Source organism: Euleptes europaea, chromosome 14, assembly GCF_029931775.1.
Source record: "Euleptes europaea isolate rEulEur1 chromosome 14, rEulEur1.hap1, whole genome shotgun sequence".
Lineage (NCBI taxonomy): Eukaryota > Metazoa > Chordata > Lepidosauria > Squamata > Sphaerodactylidae > Euleptes > Euleptes europaea.
In genome coordinates, this window is record NC_079325.1 from 58197283 (window position 1) to 58219650 (window position 22368).

Sequence of the window (22368 nt, forward strand, 5' to 3'; positions counted from 1 at the left end):
GCTATGCCTTGTGTGAAAAAATACTTCCTTTTATCTGTTTCGAATCTCTCACCCTTCAGCTTCAGCAGATGTTCTACTATTATGAGAGAGGGAGAGAAGCTCCCCTCTCTCCATACCAGGCATAGTTTTATAGATCTCTATCATGTCTCCCCTTAACCACCTTCTTTCCAAGCTAAACAGCCCTAAGCATTTTAACCGCTACTCATAGGGCAGTTGATCTAGTCCCCTGATCATTTTGGTTGCTCTTTTCTGCACTTTCTCAAGCTCTGCAATATCCTTTTTTTTAGGTATGGTGACCAGAAGTGTACACAGTATTCCAAATGTGGTCTCTCTTTGTTGTTTTATCTAGCTGTAGCCCGAGTGGCTGAAGGTAATTGCTGTGCTGTTGATTGGTGAGGGGTGGGGCTGAGAGTATTTAGACAGGCTCTGCTTGACAGAGGCGCAAGCCTCTTGTCGTGGGGCTCTTAGCCTGGGGGTCATGTCTGGGGGCCTTGAAACAAAGTTTGTATTTGTAGTTTTCTCTGAAACCAGGAGTGTCGTGAAGCTTTTAGTAGGGTTACCACTGAGGGATTGTGCAAGAAACCATACCATGTCTGCAATGAATCAAAGAGGAATGGCTGGTGAGAGAGTGGAGGCAGTGACGTGTAAGGTTTGTGGAATGTTTGTTTTCCTAATCAAGGGTAACTGCAATTACACATGCAGTAAGTGTAAGTTGGTGGCTCTACTGGAGGAGAAAATAAGGGTAATTGAGGCACTCTTGTCTACACTGCAGAGTATAAAAGAAGGGGAGAAGTTCATGGACCAAACTCTTGAAAACCTCTTGAAAACCTCTTGGGAGGGCAAGAGGAGGAGGAGGGCCAAATAACTCAGTGTAGGGAGGGGGACCCACCTCAGGAGAAGAACATGTGGAAGAATATTACCCGCAGAAATAGGAAGCTCAGGAGACATTCCGTTCCTCTGCTGCTTAGCAATCGGTTTCAAAACCTCTCTATAGATGCTGAGCCAGGATCATTGGAACAAAGGTTCTTCTGTATATGTCTGGCTTGTCCCAAAATGTTGCCCAGTTCCTAATAAATCTAAAGCACTCCTCCCTACACCACCATCTCATCCATGCATTGCGACTCCCCAACTGTGCCTGCCTAGCTGGTCCTGCGTATGGAACAGGTAGCATTTCTGAGAAAGCTACCTCGGAGGTCCTGGCTTTTAGTCTCCTGCCTAGCAACCTATAACGCCATAGAATCCACCCTCCAAAGTAACCATTTTCTCCAGGAGAATTTGCTGGCTGGAGACAAGTTGTAATTCCAGGAGATCTCCAGCCACCACCTAGAAACTGGCAGTTTAGACCACCTAGAAACTGGCAGCCATCTCTTGTCTATCCCACCACTTAGGGTGGCTCATCTGACATTGTGGAACAGGCTCCCTGCAGAGGTGAGGGGATCCTTCCTTGGAGGTCTCCAGGAGGCCCTGCCAGGCCTGCCAGTTTGCCAGGGCTTTTGAGGGAGTCTGAGCTGGCAGGCATCTTTTAATGGTGGAGAGATTTGGGGCTTGCTATTTTAATTTTGTTTTTAACTGGAAACGTTTTTAACCATTATTGTAAGCCACCTCGAACCATGAGGAAGGGAGGGATATAAATGTTTTGATGAATAAATAAATAATGCCAAGGTGGTGAGGGTATTATCCTGCCCAGAGTCAACACTGAAGATAAGCATGATAGTTAATAGTAGTCTTTTATGCATGGCTCTTTCACTCAGTGTCACCCCTCCAACGATTTCAGGTCTTTATGTTGATTATGCATGGCGTTTCTGACTGTCAGAGGTTGCCTCGCATTTCCCCACATTCTGCTCGTGTTTTCAAATTCAAGATAAAACAGGTCTCTGAAAACGCAGGCAAAATTCAGGGAAACTGAGGCGGGTCGTGCTGTTCAAATGACAGGCTCTTAGAATGTTCCACTTACTGAGAAGTGAAGGTATCTTATTCAGCCAATCACTGAGTAAGCAGGACTCAACAACTTTTATTGATATACTTCCAGTAAAATATGTGTAAATGCAGATTATCAAGTCTTTAACACTTCTATAAAAACTCTTGTAAAAATACAATGTATGCAGTTACAAAGTATGCAGTAAGAGCAAGCAAGTCTTACATACTATTCAGTTTCAAAATCCAACTTCTAAAATATAACAGTCAAATTATTCTGATTCAGTTCAAAGTATCTAATTCACAAAGTCTAGAGTAAAGTATTTAAACCATACATACCATTCAGCTTTTTCTGAGAGCCTTTTGGAAGGTTCTAAATCTCTGGGCTAACTGTAGCTGTATTTATACTGTTTCTAGACCCATTAAGAGTGAAGAGTGTTCCTTTATCCCCTCTTCCTTATCCTTCAAAAGGGTACCTTTATTCTCTCTTTCTTATCCTTCAAAAGGGTACCTTTATTCTTTCTTATCAGATACCAGGAGCTTAGTGGCATCTGCTCCTGTCTTATGTCCTTATATGGATTTCCTTTTATTTCAGTCCTCTTAGCTTAGAATATAAACACTCATTTCTGAGTTACATGATAACTACATATTTAATTTCTATACCATCCTCTTCGTTAGGACTATACGCATTAAGTGAGACTACTTAGAAATCTGTAGCACAACGTTTAACTATATAACTAACAAAACACAATTATAGCTGACATTGTCACTTGCAAAGTGTCATTGTTTACATTTGGTCAGCTGCATAGCCTTCAGAAGGCAAGAAAGCATATTACTCTTATCTTGAGAGAACTGTAATGCCTTTAAGCTATATTAAGCACAATTTCAGCTATTAATGCACTCTTAGTACATTAAGATATTTTAAGACCTTGAAAAGGACAAGTATTCTGCCTTTGGTATTCTTTGTGATTCTGACATCTGGCAGCTGAGTCAGAAAGGTGACTTTTGCACACTAAATAGAGAGAAAATGCTTTACACTGCCCCTTCAAGGATAAAGCTAGAGTAACTTAAGTAGATAACTTTTGATAGAGCTGACCTTAAGAGCATTCTGTCAACCTTCTGTAAGCTGACAGGCTTTTCATTACATATTCACAATATTATATGAGCAGTGGATCAGTTTGCATGATGTGTTTAAGCTCTATAAGGAATTAATTCTGCACATGTTCACAGAATACCATGATTATGTCAGGGCCTGTCATAAAACATAGGGGGAACGAAAGGCAATCTCTGATGGTCAGAAACAGCCTGCGTGATCAACACAAAGAACCGGTTGTCAGAGAGGTGACGGCGAGTGAAACAGCCATGCATAAAAGACCAGATGGCTAACTTGTCTCCTGAAATTTATCCTGCCTCAGGCTGGCTCTGTGATGTTCCTGATGTCCTACAGAGCAGGTAATGAAGTGGGAGGAGGGGAACAGGAAAACCTGTAGCAGCTGCTTTGACAGCTTTGCAGGGAATTTAGCCCACTCTCCATTTGGGAATTTAACTCACTCTCCATTTGGCCATCAGACAGGGGGTTTCAAGCAAGCCTCTCTCTCTTAGCACCCCCTCCACAATCGCACAAGTCTCCATTAGAGGGGTCTGGTAAATATCTCTGTGCAAGTGTGCATGGAGGGCTTGAACATTGTAAAGTGCCAGGGGCGCGGGTGTTTCAGAGAGTAGCCATCTAGGTGTGCAGTAGAACAGAGTCCAGTAGCACCTTAGAGACCAACAAGATTTGGGGGGGGGGTGTCAAAGCTTTGTCAGAAACAAGTAGGAACGGAGATCCATGACTCCAGAAGGTGGGCGGTGTGTTGCAATGAATGGATGCAGAGGTACAATGCAAAATGTAGTCAGCTTGATTAGAGCAGGGAAATAACAGACATGGGGAAGATCTTTGTGGGGCCTCAGTTGTACCTACAATGTCATTCCTGCCAAAAGCGCAGGCAGCGGCTCCGCTCCCAAAGGCTATCCTGCACTGCTCGTCTGCCCCATAATACAGGCCAGGCTTTCCTCCTGGGATGCTGTCCTTGAGGTCCGGCAGGTCATTCACGCAGTCTGCTTGGCCTGTACTGGGGAGAAACCACCAGAGAAACTGCTGGTTGATTTTGGGAAGGCAGCATAACCACAATGGGTTCATTTGGGTTTGTTAAGTCAAGCCATTCACAGTATTGGGCTGTCGCTACATCCTAAGGCAGGAAGTCCCACAATTTCCTGTCAGCTGCCTGCCGAAGAGCGTGTGAGCAGAAACCCAAACACCAGCCCTTTTACCTGACAAAGGCGAGGAGCTGTTCTCTGCTACATGCAGACCACATTAGATCCACGCTGTTGAGAGCTCCCTCAGAGCCCATAATGTGTCCACTCCCAGAACACGGGTTCCCTTCTCCATCATGCTGGATCCCAAAGCTGTGACAAATACGAAAGAGGAGAAGAGGGGAAATGGGGAGGGGGGATGTTTAGGTGTCTTTTTTTTTAACTCAATATATCAGGAATTCTTGGATAGCCCAGTTTAGCCCAAGCTCATCAGGGCCTAGGAGCTAAGCAGGATTGGCCCTGGTTGGTACTTGGATGGGAGACCCCCAAGGAAGACCGCGGTTGCCACATGGAGGAAGACAACAGCAAACCTCCTCTGCTCCTCTCTTGCCTGGCATGCCCCATGGATGGGGTCGCCATGAGTCGCCTGCGACTCGAAGGCACATTCTTCTTCTTCTTCATACCAGGAACAGTGGATGATGAGGCAAGTCTAGCAGATCCCATGGAGAACGAGGGGTTAAGCCACCCCAGAGATTTGGAAAACCTGCTTTGTCACCCTGACAGTCAGGGCTTCAAACAAGGTACTCTGTGGGCCAAAACTGGCACTACTGCAGTGCCCGAGCAAACATGATGGGCACAACAGAGAGGAAGAAAAATGCACTTGCCCGTGAGCACATGCACAAACACCTTTCTTTTTTTACATTGTGTTACCAGGACCAGTTTTTATGGATTAAATTAGATTCACAGATGGTTTGGAGTCGACAGAGAAAATCTCTTGTACATTTTGGAACAGAATGAAATAACACTCTAGAGATTTTTCCTTGGTTAGATGTTAAAGCAAAGAACTTTCCTTTTCTTTTTGCTTCCTTTTATTTCCTTACAAGCTCATCAATTCACAAATCATGAGCAGCAGAAATTTTTTATTGATTTTTATAATTTATCATTATTTTGACGCAAGGGATAAAAGGACCAAAACAAATTTTGCTACCGCCAAAGTGCTCTGGTTTCTCTTCAGATTGTATAAATCTTTCATCTTTTACTAAAGCAGAGAACTATTAGAAAATATTATTCTATGAATTTTTGGAAACCCAGGATGAATACGGAAGGATTATTTCCATTGGAATCAGTAATGCACCATGATAGATTTCATCCTGATAATACCTTGGCTATTTGAGGTTGGTTATGCATGGGTACTTTCACTCCCATTTGCCCCCGGTCTGTCTCAGTTGTCCCTTGGAGTCATGCATGAGTTTTCCCTCCATTAGAGATGACCTCACTGCCAGCCCTCACAGACCTCGCTGCCAGACTAACCATTCCTCTGTTAACCCATTTCCTCCCTCTCTCCTGAGCTCAGTACGGTTGAAATCCCCATGCATAAGGCAAAGTGTGGGACACGAAAGCTTGGTTTCTCTCACAGCCAATTACAAAGCAGCGTGTAAAGAGGCGGGGATACAAATGCTTCCTGCTTCATCGGAACTCTTTCTGAGCAGAAGAAAGGCTTTCTAAAACCAAGGTTTGGATTCCTCCCCCCCTTTCAGATTGCTCTGTTTTTTTGTTCTTAAAATGCTTTTTTATGCAGCAATTGGGTTGGAGGGGATTTTCTCTCACAGTAAGCTCTACGAAGTAAGCCAATTACAAAGCAGCATTTAAAGAGGCGGGACTTGATTTGAGCTTGCAGACTGCTGGTGCAGAGATTCCCAACTGGAAAGGCTGGGTCCAGCGAGCAACGAACCTCAGGTAAAACTCCCATGCATAAGCGATCTAATGCTGAGACTACATAGGTTCCAAACTGATGTCCTTAAATGATGCTGAGGTAGGGTTGCTAGGTCCCCCCTGTCAGGTTTTCTCAGGTTTGCCGGATTCAGGTTGGGAAAATCCTGGAGTTTTGAGGATGGAGCCTGGAAAGGACAGGGAGCTCAGTGGGGTACAATTCCATAGAGATGAATCCACCCTCCAAAGCATTCATTTTCTCCAAGGGAATTGATTTCTGTAGTCTGGAGATGAGCTGTAATTCCAAGGGGTCCCCAGGTCCCACCTGGAGGCTGGCATCCCTATGCCTGAGGTATCATCTGGATGAAATCTATGCCAGTGCATTACAACCAAAGCATGTATTTAATGTTTTTGTAGAAGAACATATTATTGGGGGGGGGGGAGAAATGACAGGAATGTCAGCTTGAATTCCTGGCTCCTGCTACCCCCAACAGAATTCAAGTGTAATCTTCAGACTTTATTAGCACTTGAATGGCTCTTGCCGGCCTTTGGCTCTCTTGACACTGGGCATCTCTCTTGACATCTAGTCTGGCATCTCTTGACTCTCTTGACATCTACTCTGGCTAAAAACCTAGAGGCAATAGGACAACCCCAATGCCTAGCAAGTGGAGACCAGCACAGAGCAGATAATATGAAAATTACCAATGATCTAAATTCTGACTTGATGACAAAATACAGTCATGACAGGAATTTACTGACACAAAGCAGTGATAAATCCAGGGCTGGTTCCAGATTTGGGGGGTTCCTGGGGCACAGAGTTCCCAGGGGGGGCCCTTCCCACCCACTCACCCATGTGTCTCGCTCCCTGTCTGTGCCCCGCTTGCAAGCCCTCCCCCGCCCAAGCTCGAGCTGTCTGTGCTGCCCACAGCACTTTCCCTGAGGGCAGTGTGCAGTGTGTTCAGCTGGGACCACGGGTGGAGAAGCACTCACCAGTGAGCAGGCAGGGAAATGGCATGTTGGGGAGCCAGCAGCAGCGGGCCCCACCAGAAGCTCCAGGGCCCAGCAGCTGCCCCACATGAGGGCAAGCTGATGCCATCTCTGAATATGTTAGTTGTATTTTCCTTTTTCATATCTGGATTTGGATATGTTAAGCTGTTGGGCAGGATTCCCTCCTTCCTTCCGGCTTCAGAGGTAAGCCTGCGGCAGTGACGGATTACCATTTATTTAACAAATTTATTAGCCCCTTCTGAAAAAAATGCCAAAGTAGATATAACAAAGTAAAATTCATTTAAAATAGCATGGCCTCTGCAACCGGTAGAGACCTCTCTCTGCCTCCACTGACCTGTGTGCGATCTCATGAGCAATGGTGACTCCCAGGTCAAACCCAGTGTCCTCAGTGATGATGCAGTTCCAGAAGGTGGAGCAGACCCCACCAAGCTGTGTGACGCCCCGTACCTGGTTGTCCCCATCTGGTAACTCTAGGTCGAACCTAAGAAAAAGAGACCCAGAGGAAGAGAGCTGAACCAACAGAAATTCTCTGCCAGGCTATCAGGAACAGCCTTGTACTACACCACAGGGCCCCTCCCAGTGGCTCTTTGTGGCTCTGGGGCAAGGGTTGCTCTCAGGGCCAAAGCAGATTGGGCCCACGGCATTTTAAAATGGCAGAAATATTCTCTAAAATGTCAGTATCCCTGGGTCCGACCCATGGATGCCATAACCTCTAGTTTGGCCCCCAATTAGGGTTGTGCATATCGATAAACCCAAACTGAAAATAAACCCAAAATTAGCCATTTCTATAATTTTCAGGCTTCAGGTTTACCAAACACCAAAACCTGGGGTTCTCCCCAAAGCCAAATAGGCTATTCCCTAAAAAGCCAAATAATTATTGGGCTTTTTGGGTTCGGCTATTCACCTTTGCTCAGAGGCACGGCTCTGTGCTTTCTCCCCTTTTTCTTTCTTTTTTTGGGGGGTATAGGAAGCGAGTTTCGTTTCTGTCAGACAGTCAAGGGTTAATTTGTTTGTATTGATTGTTTAGCCAGACTCAGGATGATGATGTAATGCAATGTGTCATTAGCTAAATGGTTAAGCAAAACGCCATTGAGGACATGTCTTAGGTCACGTAGGAACAATTGTGTTTATTGCTCTCTTCTTTTGTTAAGAGCAGGAAAAGAGTTGCAGTTACCGTATATACTCGCGTATAAGCCGAGTTTTTCAGCCCAAAAAAAGGGCTGAAAAAGCCGAACTCGGCTTATACGCAGGTCAATATGGTAGGGGAGGGGAGGGGGAGGAGGGAGGGGGAACTTACCGCCATCACCGCCGCCATCGCCGCCGCGCCCGGGCGCCTTCCTCCGGCCGGCAGCAGCCTGGAGGGGCCTCCTGCCGGCCCAGGAAGGCCGCGCTGCTGCCGCCGCCGCACCAGGGCGAGTTCCTTCAGCCGGCAGGGTCCTTCCTGGGCCGGCAGGAGGCCCCTGCCGGCCGCGGTGCTGCCGCCGCCGCGCCCGGGAGCCTTCCTCCGGCTGGGGCCTGGAGGGGCCAGCAGGAGGCCCCTGCCGGCCGTGCCGCCGCCACCCACACGTCCGGGCGCTTTCTTTTAGCCGGCAGGGACCTTCCTGGGCCGGCAGGAGGCCCCTGCTGGCCGCTCCGTCGCCTCTCAGGTGCCTGGGCACCTTCCTCCTGCCGGCAGGGGTCTTCCTTGGCCGGCAGGAGGTCCCTGCCGGCCGCTCCGCCGCCTCTCAGGCGCTCGCGTGCCTTCCTCATGCCGGCAGGGGTCTTCCTGGGCCGACAGGAGGCCTCTGCCGGCTGCGCCGCCCCCGCCCACACGCCCGGGCGCGTTCCTTCGGCTGGCAGTGGCCTTCCTGGGCTGACAGGAGGCCCCTGCCGGCTGCGCCGCCACCGCTCAGGCGCCCGGGCGCCTTCCTCCGGCCGGCAGGGGCCTTCCTGGGCCGGCAGGAGGCTCTTCCCCCTCCCCCCCCTTGGATGGCACTGGGGTCGGGGTGGGTTGGGGTGGGTCAGGAGGGCCCAGGAGGCCGGCGGGAGGGCGACCTGGGGCAGGGGCCCTGCGCTCTAAAATGGCGGCCCCCATTTTAGAGCGCAGCATTGCCGGTAAAGGGAATTTCTTATTGACCCTCGGCTTATAGCGGGTCAATAAGAAATTCCCTTTTCTGGCCTCAAATTTGGGGGGTCGGCTTATACTCGGGTCGGCTTATACCCGAGTATATATGGTAGTTACCCTTTTGAATTTTACAGCAGCAAGATGCACATCTCTGCTCCCAGACGCCTGCTGGTATAAACTGGCAAGTTTACAGGTAGGTACAAAGGAATTGTTATTTTGTATCCAAGTTACCCTATCCTTTAGCAAGTAAAGATTTTGTTTTTCTTGAAACAAGGAAAGACTCTGTCTGTTTATTTTGTGCTCTGATTGACTCTTACCTAACCATAATCAATGATTCATCGAGCCAACCTTCAACATTTTTTGACTGCTTTTGTTAGGGCCCCATAGTAGGGGCCCTTTTGAGGTCGGGGTCGTGTAATCGGAGCCAACTTTGTCAACCAACATCCAGCCACACAGCTATCCATCCATCACTGTTCAGTAGGTTAATATGGATAAAGCATACGGATTTTTTAAAAGACCCAGTCCCATCTGGAGGGATATACCCTCCAACTAAAAAGTGCCAGGTTCGACTGCTGCTACCACCAGGCTTCTGAAGAAGACTTCTCAGCCGTGCGGATGAGCACTATCCTTCAGACAGCCCCCATGGTCGAGACTTCGGCTGGCTCCGATATCACCCCCCCCCAAAAAAAAACCTGCTCTGAAACTGAAGATCGTCCCGAGTAGAGGCTTCATTTCCCCGCATCGTGACCATCTCTTGAAATCAGATTTTTGATGACAGCAATAAAGGACTGTTCACAGGATGTCATTGGCCACCAAAAGAAATGTTTTCCGTGCCTTATCTTTCTTGCATTTAAGCCATTTTCTTCAGTTTGGAAGCTAATCTGCATGAACATCACGCTATGAGCTGTTCCCCAATATGGTGTCAGCAGGCAGTGCCAGAGCCAGGGTCTGCAGGGGTTCTGCATGAAAGCTCAGTTTCTCCCACCAGCCACAGTTGAAGGTGGGGGGGAAGGAAGTAGGGAACCTGGGTTGGTTAATGGAGGGAGGAGGTTTAAAAACAAAGCAAACAGGGGTGCCTCCAGCCCTCTGGTTTCAACTGCACCTAACTGGGGCCAAATTGCCAGTCGGCAAACTAAAGTTCAAAGTAACTCCCTGGTCTCTGTAATCACCTTTCCCCCTATACAAATAGAACTCAAAAGACAAACAGAGTTTCTTCTGTGAGGAGGAATGGATAATTAAAGTAGAATTCATATATATGACCCACTTTGGATCCTTGGCTGGGGAGAAAAGCAGGGAATACATGAGGCACATAAAAAACAAATAAAACAGAAGAACTCAGACTTGGGCAGAACTGTCGGACGTTGGAACCAGAGAGTGGGGAAAGTTTTGGAGTCCTCTTGCCAGTCTCTCCTGCTGGCTGCTTGGCTGGCCCTCTGCCGCCACCGCTGCTGGGGTTCTCAGCTTTATGCTCCTCTCCAGGCTCCTCTGTTCTTCCCACAGGACACTTCTTTACCTCAGAAACCTCTCTTCTCCCCTTTCTCTCTGAAAATCTCTCCTTTTTCCTTGGCCACCTCCTCCACAAGGACAAAAATCATTCCCTCCCAAACTCCCCCGGGGGGCCAAGCCCATTGGCTGGCCTGTTCAATGATGTGCAGTATACCAAACCCCCACATGATCAGAAATGAAAGATCCTGACTGCACATAGGACGCCGAGAGTGGAGATGCTTGCTGCACAGTGGAAAGCACAGGAGGCAGCACACTCCTGCTCATGCTCAGATGAAGCTGAAGAGGGCTTGGCTTCGGCGCCAGCCTGCTTGAAAACAGCCCAAAGGACAAATCGGAGTGGATTGAAAAAATGATGGAATTAGTAGAAATGGCAAAACTTACGGCGTCGGTAAATCAAAAGGATGATAATGAATTTGCAAAAGAATGGGAGGCATGGATTAATTATTGCAGAGATGAACTTAAATGTGATATTAACAAATGTATTTTGATGTAATTCAGAACGGATGTATTGAGTACTGATGGTTTTGTTATAATTGAATTAGAAAAACAATACAAAGAGAAAAAAAAGTTAATTAAAAGATCAGAGGAGGGGGGAGGGGAAGTCAAAGAATTAGGTTTTTTTTTATAATGTGTAATGAAATGTATATTGATTGTATGGAAAAATAAAAAATTATTATATATATATATATATAAAAAAAGAAAACAGCCCAAAGGAGATCTCCCACTATTCCAATTGATCTCCAGATGACCAAGATCATTTCCCTGGGGAAAATGGCTGCTTTAGAGGGTGAACTCTATGGCATTGTACCCTGCTGAGACCCCTCCCCTCCCCAAACCCTGCTCCACCTCCAAAATCTCCAGGTATTTCCTAATCCAGAGCTGGCAATCCTAGCCATCTCCCAGACAAGAGTTTGGCATTCAATCTTAAACTACCGTATATACTCGCGTATAAGCTGAGTTTTTCAGGGTGGGTTGGGGTGGGTTGGGGTGGGTCGGGAGGGCCCGGGAGGCCGGCGGGAGGGAGACCAGGGGCAGGGGCCCTGCGCTCTAAAATGGCGGCCGCCATTTTAGAGCGCAGCATTGCCGGGCTGGCAGGAGGCCAGCATTGCTGGGCTGGCAGGAGGCCCCTGCCGGCCGCGCCGCCGCCACCCACACGCCCAGGCGCCTTCCTCTGGCCGGCAGGAGCCTGGAGGGACCTCCTGCTGGCCCAGGAAGGCCACGCCGCCGCCGCCGCCGATTCACCACGTCTCGCGGTAAGTAGGGGGTTCAGGGGCTCTTCCTCCTCCCCCCCTTGGATGGCACTGGGGTGGGTTGGGGTGGGTTGGGGTGGGTCGGGAGGGCCCGGGAGGCCGGCGGGAGGGAGACCAGGGGCAGGGGCCCTGCGCTCTAAAATGGCGGCCGCCATTTTAGAGCGCAGCATTGCCGGTAAAGGGAATTTCTTATTGACCCTCGGCTTATACGCAGGTCAATAAGAAATTCCCTTTTCTGGCCTCAAATTTGGGGGGTCGGCTTATACTCGGGTCGGCTTATACCCGAGTATATACGGTATATCATTTCACATTCTCATTTTCCTGGCTCCTAAATTTTTGTTCTTTGGGGGGTGGGGGTGTCAGTTCCACATGTACATTGCTCCATCTAGTGGTCAATTCTATATTACACAGATTACAGTCCAGCATAAAAACCTGAAATTTAAATCTGCAGGGGGATATGCTGGGCTTAAATCTGTGTAATACCGAATCGACCACTAGAGGGAGCAAAACACAGGTGGAATTGACCCCCTCCTCCTCCTTTGTTTAACAGGAATTTAGAAGCCAGGAAAATGAAAATGCGGAAAAGCCCAGTGTTTAGGACACAAGAACCAATGTATGCTGCACTGGCCAGACCCCATTTGGGGTACTGTGTGCAGTTCTGGAGGCTTTTTTAGAGAAATGGTATAGAAACTTCAGAGAAAGTGCAGAGGAGAGTGATGTGGATAATTAGAGGTTTGGAGAGTGAGCCTTATGAAGAAAGGCTGTGGGAATAGGGAATGTTCGGCTTGGAGAAGAGGAGGTTGAGAGGGGATGTGATTACTCTTCTTAAGTATTTGAAGACTGTCATTTAGAGGAGGGCAGGGAGCTGCTTCAATCGGTAGTGGAGGACAGAACTCATAATAATGGGTTTAAATATTGGAGGGATATTAGGAAACACTTTTTGACAATAAGGGCAGTCTGATGAGGCCTGAGTATGTTCCCTGTCCTTCAAATGGCACAGAACATTGAGTGCAGTTGAGCATCTGTTAAAGAAAGGGGGAAATGAGGGGAAAGGGAGGGGGGGTTTAGCCTGCTCAAGCACCAAAGAGTTTATCTTATTCTGTAGCCTCCACCAGAGCAATGCAATAGTGGAAGGTGATCCCCCCCCTACGGTTTCCTTGGTGAATGGAATAAGGGCCGATTCCTCCCCCCATGCCCCAATTATCACTATTATTTACTATATTTATGAATTGTCCCTCTGCCTGCAATGACTACCTCGGAGCTCAAAACCTGCTTTGTGGGCTGATGCACAAAGACCCTCTGCTGGTCTTATCCCTCTTTCTAGCAAGTGATTCCTTTGTTTTTTGTGCATTTGCAGCCCTCGAGAAAAGTTAGGGACTCTCCCCTTTTTGCTTTTATCAACTAGTTTTATCCCATGTTTTGTTTGCAAGAGGCCCTGTTTCTGACAAAGACCTCCTCATTCATACAAAATCCACATTCATACAAATCTTCCCACATTTACTGAATGAACATAGTATAGTCTGGGCTGGCCCCTTGCCCAGTTCAGTCAGAACACATTAATACAAAAAACTTACACGGAGGTCACCGTGTTTGCTTTCAGGATTATAAACCAGCCAGTAAACTAGTAGTCTGCTTGATAGCAAATCTGTCACAGTCATGGTAACTAGTACTGGCTCCTGAAAAGTCAATTAACTCCAGATTCTGGAAGGCTCTATCCTTGGCCTGCCAGGTTCTGTCCCGGCTCCTCCTGCCTCGAATGTGCCTGCTGACCAAAGAATGTTTGAAACCAAAGCAGACACTGCGGTCATCCACAGACAGTTTAGCTGCTCTGTGTTCCACCACCATCCTCTCCATGTCTCCATGCTCACCTTGTACATTGCTCAAAGGCAATGTCGGACTAGGATGTCAGAGACCCAGGTTCGAATCCCCACTCTGCCATGGAAGCTTGTTGGGTGACTTTGGGCCAGTTGTATACTCCTAGCCTAACATACCTTGCAAAGTTGTTGTGAGGTTAAAATGGAGGAGAGGAGAACTGCGTACACCGCTTTGGTTTCCCATTGGGGAGAAAGGTGGAGTATAAATGAAGCAAATAAATAAAACAAGCTGTGTTACCTGGTCACATAGAGAACAAGATCCGCATGGTTGGGATCTGAGTCATTCCCGGGGTTGATCTGCCTGGCCCAGCCACAAACGCTGACGATCGAGGAAGTGAGGTTGGTGGTGATGGTGATGCCTTCCTGGGATAGAAGCAGGAGGGTGAGCAGAAATCGGATTTGCATTCAGCTCATCAGTCATGAAGTTCATATTCTTTATTCCCATTATTTAATGTATTCAGATTCTGGATTCCATGCTTTATTGCAGGGGTGGGGAATGTCAGGCTCGGGGGCCGTTTAAGGCCCGCGAAATCATTTGGTCTGGCCCTTTGTAGGTCCTGGAAGATCTCTAGCTCAGAAGGATCTAAGACTGGTGATCCGACCCCTCCCGCAGACATGAATAGCCTCTATTCAAGGCGGATGTGAGTTTGTTTTGCCGAGAAAAGGAACCTTTTTCCTCCTTGCAGAAGAGTCATTAGCTATGGAGCTGCAAGGACCGCCCAAGAAACCCTTTCCCACCCAGGCCGTGGAGAAACGTATTCCCTCTGTACTACAAGAGGGATGGGGGGGGGGGGAGTGGCAACAATGGAAGGGTTAAAGGGGGCAGGGCCAGAATGCGCGGGGAATGGGGGGGGAGCTCTTAGCCAGAGTGTCCTCATTTCATCCCTGCAAGCGGAGGTAGTAGGAGCTGCCTGTAGAATCCGGCCCTGACCATGCAGAGCAGGAGCAACTCTGGCGTGTGGCTGGATGGCTACGCTCGGCTGGTGCAACAGACCATCCTGTGCCACCAGGTGGGTGAGTGCACCACTGGTTGGATGCCTGGCTGCTTGTCTGTGCCGGGGGCAGCTGCCTGCTGGGGACTTGGTCGGCTAATTTTTAAGTTGATAATTTTGTATGGCCCACGAATGATGTTATTGAGACAGCAAGGTAGACTTCCCCTGACTATGGAAGATCCACTGATTTAGCAATTGGTAATAATCTCTTTTCCTTTCTGTAAATGTATTGAAATGTATTAGGACAGCAAGGGAATAGCTTGTTGCTGGGCAGGATATCTCTGTGTGTCTGTGTGCTAGTAACTGGAGCAAGAGTCACAGAGGGTTACAGTAAACCATAACAAGAACTGGGTGAAACTGTTACTATACTGCCGCCTCTATGTCTGTAGTGCTTATCAGCTTTACCCTGAATGTTGATGGGTTGTCACATCTTGAATTTGGATAAATATCTCTCCCTCAGTACAATCGGGACTCAGAGATTTCTGCCCATTAGGGCCTCTGAGTCAGCAGCTGCAAATAAACTGTTTTCTTGAAATAACGATCTCAGGTCTCTCTCTCCCCCCACGAACCCCCGTTTACCACATCATTATAAATATCCAAACGGCCCTTGGCGGAAAAAAGGTTCCCCACCCCTGCTTTATTGGTTTCCACTGGTAAAATGGGAAACTATTTTTTTCCTCCCAGCCCATTTGGGTGAAATTCTCAGGAACTGTAGTCCATTTTCAAATTCAATTACAGGAACGCCAAGGAAGAATGGGATTGGGATCAGTTTCTCATCAAATGCACATGCTCAACCCACAAGTTTCAAGCTGCAAAACCAGGCCAGGATCTCCTGTGAAATTAAGCCTGCAGACCAGCTGCCCTCAGGGGACTCACATCTGGTCCCTTGTGAGGAAAAAAGCAGCTTTGGAGGGTGCGACATTCAGGAGAGAGGTCGAAGAAGCCCCATCCCACCCCCACCGCTCTACCACTTTGGACTGTAGCTTCACCAGCGGCATTTTATGAAAGAAAAACACAGTTGGCGCAATCTAGACATAACTGTTTGCTGTAATTTTGCCCTTAAATGGGCAGAAACAGCTTATAGAATACAACAGGAAGCAACACACAAGGCCTTTCATTCATTAATAGGGTTGCCAACTCGGGGTTGGGAAAGACCTAGCGATTCTGGGGGTGGAGTCTAGGGAGGAAAGGGCTTCAGGAGGGGCAGGCCCTCAGTGGGATATAATGCCATAGTGTCCACCCTCCAGAGCAGCTATTTTCTCCGGGGGAACTAAACCCTGTCGCCTGAAGATCAGTTCTAATTCCAGGAGATCTCCAGGTCCCACCTAGAAGTTGGTGACCCAAGGTCAGGGGTTCTCAACCTTTTTGAGCCTGGGGGCACATTTGAATTCTGATGGGCACATAATGAGCACAGCAACAAAATTGCTGCAGCAGGAGATGGAACCAACCACAAAATGATTGCCACAGCTTAACCTCAATGCAGATCCTTGTGCTGTGATGGCAGCTGCTGCCAAAGCAACAATTTAAAAAAATTGCACACCCCATCAAATCTCCAACAGTCAATCAGAAACCCTGCTGAGCAAAAGGCCTACCTAGTCCCACCCACTTCCTAAAAACACTTGGCAAGTGCCAGAAAAGGGGTCGGTGGGCACCGTGGGACCCCTGCCCCAATGACCATTGTTCTCCAGACTGCAGAGCTCAGTTCCCTTGGAGGAAATAGCAGCCCCGGAGGGCAGGCTCTTTCACAACTTCCCCCAAACTCCGCCCTCCTCAGGCACCCCCCCCCCAAATCTCCTGAAATTTCCCAAGCCAGAGCTGGCAACCCTAGTAACTGAACTGATGTTACCACCTCCGGCTCTGTGAGGATGATCATTCGGATCAGGTGAATCCTCAACTGAGCTCCCAGCGAGCCATCTCGGAGCAATTCAGCACCCTGCAGAGGGGAAAACACCATCCCACAAAGGTTGAAAGGAAGCTTGAAGTCCATTCAGGAATAAACTAATGTTTTAATAGATTAATCTGCTTTAAAAAAATTAGAAGGAAAATTTTTAATATGCATTATTTATTTGTTTAGAGTGGTGTAGTGGTTATGAGTATTGGACGAGGATCTGATAGAGCCAGGTTTGAATCCCCACTTGTGCCATGGAAGCTTGCACCTTGGGCCAGTCACACTCTCTCAGCCTAACCTACATCACAGGGTTGTTGGAGGGTAAAATGGAGAAGAGGAGAATGATGTAAACTGCTTTGGGTCTCCACTGGGGAGAAAGGCAGGGGTATAAATTTAATTAATTACTGTATTTATTCTTATTCCCTGTTGCAGTAATACGCTGGAATTAATGATTCATCCAGTTAAAGCTACAGCATGAATAAGTGAAGTAGCTACAATGGAGCTGCTTGTCTGTCAAATTTACTGCAGGGTTTCACTAAGTGCAGTTGGTAGGGTTGCCAACCTCCAGGTGGGACCTGGGGATCTCCTGAAATAACAATTGATTTCCAAATCAGTTCCTCTGGAGAACATGGCTGATTTGGAGGGCACACTCTATGGCATCACATTCCCACTGAGGTCCCTCCCTTCTCTAAACCCTGCCTCCCCAGGCTTTACCCCCAAATCTCCAGACATTTCCCAACCTGTAGCTGGCAACCCTAGTTGGCTATGTGACCCCCCCCCCCCAATGCTTGGGAGGCAGTGAACTGGCAGAGACCTGCCTTGGCAGAATGGACCACACCACTTCTGAGGGCACATACAGAACCATATTCTGGAATGTTCTCCTATGTCCAAAATTCCCTGCAAGTAGAAATCCAGCACTGAAAGGTGGAAAGATCCTTCCTTCCTGCCATGCTCTTTTTCAATTTGCATGGTGGTTTCCATGGTTCACAACTGGAATCCACCACCCACAGTCTGAAGGGGAGCCATCTGTTCTAGCACTTTAAGGCTCTGCTAACTCATCTCCCTGCATGTGTGAACCAAGAAGCAGTCTCTCTATGCAGAAACAGTCTCACCCTGCTATCCTGTACTTAGGGAGAGGAGGAAATGAAATTCCCAGGCCTTGTGGTCTTCTTGGCTCAGAGTGGCTCAAAATGTTACCCCAGACCAGGCCTGGGGTCTTGGAGCCTTCACAGACCTGGGACAGGAAACCCTGGAGCGGTGTCATTATCCTTGACCCATAGACCATGGGGCTAGGGGGCTAGGAAGTGACACACCTCCCTCAAGCATCACGAAGGCTTGGCAAGGAGGAGACCGAGTTGTACGTACGTGACGGCTCAAGGCTGGGGTGGCCTCGCCCATAGAGTCAGGGATGTGCAAACAAGAGGAAGCCGCCTGACTCTTCTGCATCCTACCAGTTGGCTGCACTGCAGATGGGTTTGGAATAGGGTTGCCAACCTCCAGGTACTAGCTGGAGATCTCCTGCTATTACAACTGATTCTCAGCTGATAGAGATCAGTTCACCTGGAGAAAATGGCCGCTTTGGCAACTGGACTCTATGGCAATGAAGTCCCTCCCCTCCCCAAACCCTGCCCTCCTCAAGCTCTGCCCCAAAAACCTCCTGCCGGCTGTGAAGAGGGACCTGGCAAACCTCGTTTGGAATGAGGTTTTGCCTGTGGGTGTTGCAGATCCCCTTTGATCAATGTAAATAAATAATTGAATAAAGTTGGCCCATTTTATCTCCCAACTGAGGTGTTGGCTCTCTTTATTCTGTGTCTGTAGGCAAAGATAACTTCTGCTGAACCTCACAGAGAGGGACAAAGAACTGGGCGGATGGCTGCCCTTTTCAATAGCAGTCACGTGTTTTCGCCCTGTTAACCAATTTACTTGGTATCGCAAGCTGCACCAATGTCAGAAAACAGGCAAAGAAACAGCACCATCAAAAACGACTCACAATGTTCAGATTGGTGAGGATGTATCTCTCGGTGTCTTCTTTATGGAACTGGAAGACATCTGGCCCCACCACAACAAGCAGCTCCAAGTGTTTCACATTCAGCTCAGCCCCTTTCCGGACTCGGGAGGGAAGCTTTCTTCCTGCAACACACAGAGTATTTGGGGAGGGAAAAAAAGCATCTACTTGGATTGTCTGAATGGTAGTTAGACACTCTGCACATGCACACTCTGGTAGTTTTTGCGGTTTGTCTTTTTTTAAAGCAGTTTCTTCTAGACCTCACTGCTGGACAGAAGAGCCTCACAGGGTGGCAAAATTTATCAAGGGACTAATGGTGATTGCTGGATATGTGGAGCAGCTAATGCACATTTTATACAGCTAATGGGAGTGGTGGAATTCTGGAATATGCTTGCTATGGTGATCTCACAAGGTATAAAGAAAGAGTTACCATTATCCCCTAAGTTTTTTGTTTGTTGAACTGCATAGATTTTCTTCCGAAAGAAGTCCATGAATTTGTGCTTAATACAATAGCATTGGCAAGGTTAATATCTGCCCAAAATTGGGGGGAAAATAATCCTAAAGAAGGCTGAAGAAGCTGTCAGAGTGTATTCATCTGAATAAACTAACCTGTCTTTTACACGGCCAAAAGTCCGAACATTTTGTAAAATGGATTTTTTTTGTCGAGATTGTACAGCTGGCTTAAGCTTGTCTATTTTGTTATTGATATATTTGTTAATTTCTGTTCTAGACTCTTGTATTTTATTTGTTTTTTAAAATATAAAGTTAAAATTAATACAAAAAAGAAAGAAAGAAGAGCCTTGCAGAACAGGCTCAGTTCTCTTTTGAATAAAGCTGAGCTGAAACTGCATTCAGCAGAAAATCTGGGAATATATTGGTCAGAGGAGTTGTGGGGTGCAAATCACAGAGGCTAGGCCAGGCTCCTCAAACAATTACCGGGTTTTGGACCAGGCAAAATGTCTTGGTTTTGTTCAAAACCTGGAAAAGGCCATTTTGTTTAGGAGGCTTTAAATGTGTAATTCGATTTGATTCTCTCTCCTAGCTTGATGAGCAATTTAATGTTTTCCATCTGGTTGCACTTCCTGAGATTGCTAAGTGTTTTAAAAGTTTAAAACCATTAGTGCTGATTGTCCTCCTCTTTCTATCTGGAGTTATGTATGTATTTAGATATGTATACCCCACTCTTCTCCCCAGTGGAGACTCAAGTCATCTTACAGCATTGTCCTCTATCATTTTATTTTCACAACCATGTGAGGTAGGTAAGGCTGAGAGCATATGACTGGCCCAAGATTGCCCGGCAAGATTTCATGGCAGTGGTGATTCGAAACTGGGTCTCCTAGATCCTACTTCGGAACTCTAATCACTACACCATGGAAGGCTTCCCAAACATATTGACTCTTCCTGCCCAAGACGATGTGGTAGCAGAGGATGAGAGCCAACTCAAAGGTGGAAAAAGAAATTGCTGGAGGAGAGCTTCTCTCTGTGCACTGCACCCCTCCAGGCTCCGCCTTGGGCCCAAGAGAAGACTACCTGTCAGTCCTGATGTGTGGTTCCAGGGAGTCCTGAAGACAATGTGAGGCCTGGGATGAAGCGGGCCCTTCAACAGCTTCAGGTGTTTGCCTCTCACAGGCTGAACGTGAACCTTCTCTCCAGGGGCCATCGTCACTCCTTGCTGGAGGAAAGAAAATCCTTCCCTTACGTTATTAGTCGTGATATCCAGTAGAAGTTTAAACAAAAAATATAATCAGTAATGCAAAGCGAAGGAGAGAAGCATCTAAATTATGGAAGGAAAACATTTAATGTCAGGACCAAACCAGAGACATAACAGGAATTCTGTGCTTGGAGCTTTTAGAATAATAGAGTTGGAAGGGGTTATAGTCCAACCCCCTGCTCATTGTTTGAGCAGGGGGTTGGACTATAGCCATTTTCCCAATTTGAAATGGCCCCCAATGGAAATGGCCCCCAAATGCCCCCCAACTTAGGAAGGTGATTAATCTGTTCCGCCTTCAAGAACCTGAAGTCTTTGTTGCCAGCACCACTACTAGGCTAAATCCAAAGGGACATTTTTTAACTTACTGCTGTCTTAATGGTGAGTCCTTTCCCCCTTGCCTAGTAATTCTGGACGGCTTTTCTCCCTGTTCTCCCAGCTCTTATCTCTTGGTCACCCAAACTGAACACATTGCCTGTCAAGTTCTTCATACTTCTCTGCTTTGGAGGTGGGGGCTGAGACGATCATGTCTTTTTGTATTTGTAGAAGCATGTTTCTAGCACTCAGCTTAAACTCCTTGAGCATAAGAGTTGCGTTCAGGAAATAATTACTGGAATAAAGACAATGAACTCACAAACCCTAGAAATCTTACCATCTGCTGTTCTTTTTTCTAAACAAATTCTAAATTCTAGAACCGCTCAACTTTCAGATTTAGAACAAACTATAGAGGTTGAGCCAGTGTATGCAAAATACTGACGACTGTGAAGCTTTAACTGATTTCATCAAAAGATTGAGCAAACACAGATTTCAACTGCTGGCCAACTTCCAGCAGTCAGACCAGGGTTGCCAACTTCCAGATGGGGCCTGGAGATCTACCAGAATTAGAAGTGATCTCCAGACAATAGAGATCTGTTCCCCGGGAGAAAATGGATGCCTTGGAGAATGGACTGTAGGTATTATACCCTGCTGAGGCCCCTCCCCAAACCTCACCCTCCCAAGAGTCCACTCTGTTGTGTATGTATTTAGTAGGGTAGTAAGCAAGGAGAGGTTTAGGAGCTTGAGTTCCGCACAAAGGATCCTAAACCCTGCTCGCCCTATTGGCTAAACAAACTGATCCTATTGGCCCTAAGCCAGCATGTCCCATTGGTCACCGAGAGGGTATTCCCCCCCATCACGGATCGCGGGGGAGTGGCTACAGGTGGCCAGGGGGGCATATAAGCAGGGCACGTTCAGTGTGTAAGTTAGTTCTGTGCTGAAATCAAATAAAACTGTGTTGTTGAACTCCGTCTCTGATCTCGTGAATCCTTCCCACGTAGACTTAATAGTGGCGACGAAGACTGGGGAGCGGCCCGACTGACCTGCTGACTCACTCTCGTTCCGCCATTCACAGTGACCGGTTCGCTCCACAGCCCACTCAGATGGCCCAAAGCCTGGAATTCCACTTGCGTGACCAGGATCCCGGAGACTCCGTCGCCGAGTACCTCGCAGCGCTGCGCCATTCAAGGACCTTGATAGGACCCTGCAGGACCACCTCACCTTCGGCCTCCGCGACGAGAAGGTCCGCCGCTGCATCGTGGCCAAGAAGGAAGTGAATCTGGCCACCGCCGTCGAGGAGGCCACCGCAGCCGAGACTGCAGCCAGGGGCGACCGCAGCCGAGACTGCGGCCAGGGGCGACCACTGCCGCGACTGCACCGCCGCAGCCCCGCCCCGCAAAGCGGCCCCTGTCCATTTTGGGGACACCAGCGACGGCGACTCCGCGGACAAGGCCCACAAGATGTCCGCCAGGGTGCCCAAGCCACGGGACCCGGCATCGAGGGCCTGTGCCAGCTGCGGCAACCCCCACGACCACCGCACTTGCCGGTTCTGCAATGCCCGTTGCAAGGCGTGCGGTCGATCCGGCCACATCACCAAGGTCTGCCGCTCGTCGAGGCAGCCTCGCCAGGAGAAGGTTGGCGCCGCCCAACCAGTCCACACTCTCTCCGAGGATGATGACTACGAGTCCCTGTGCTGGGGCCGCCATGACCGCCGCCGCGTCCACACCCTTGCCCTGCACAAGGTCCACGGCGTCAACAAGCTCTCTACTACCGTTTACATCGAGGGGACCCCCTGAGTGATG

At 48.1% G+C, this 22368-nt stretch overlaps 1 protein-coding gene across 1 annotated transcript in view; it reads right to left on the reverse strand.

Annotated features, from left to right (window-relative positions):
- ADAMTS13 (ADAM metallopeptidase with thrombospondin type 1 motif 13) overlaps positions 1-21750 on the reverse strand; it is a 67697-nt gene extending 45947 nt beyond the window's left edge. Inside the window, exons 1-8 of the mRNA XM_056860196.1 lie at positions 21610-21750; positions 20074-20215; positions 18529-18668; positions 16500-16583; positions 13897-14021; positions 7259-7405; positions 4225-4359; positions 3875-4025 (exon numbers count right to left, since the gene is read on the reverse strand). Of these exons, the coding sequence (XP_056716174.1) occupies positions 3875-4025; positions 4225-4359; positions 7259-7405; positions 13897-14021; positions 16500-16583; positions 18529-18668; positions 20074-20215; positions 21610-21750 (1065 nt within the window). The remainder of the gene's footprint in view (positions 1-3874; positions 4026-4224; positions 4360-7258; positions 7406-13896; positions 14022-16499; positions 16584-18528; positions 18669-20073; positions 20216-21609) is intronic.
- Positions 21751-22368: the final 618 nt, after the last annotated feature.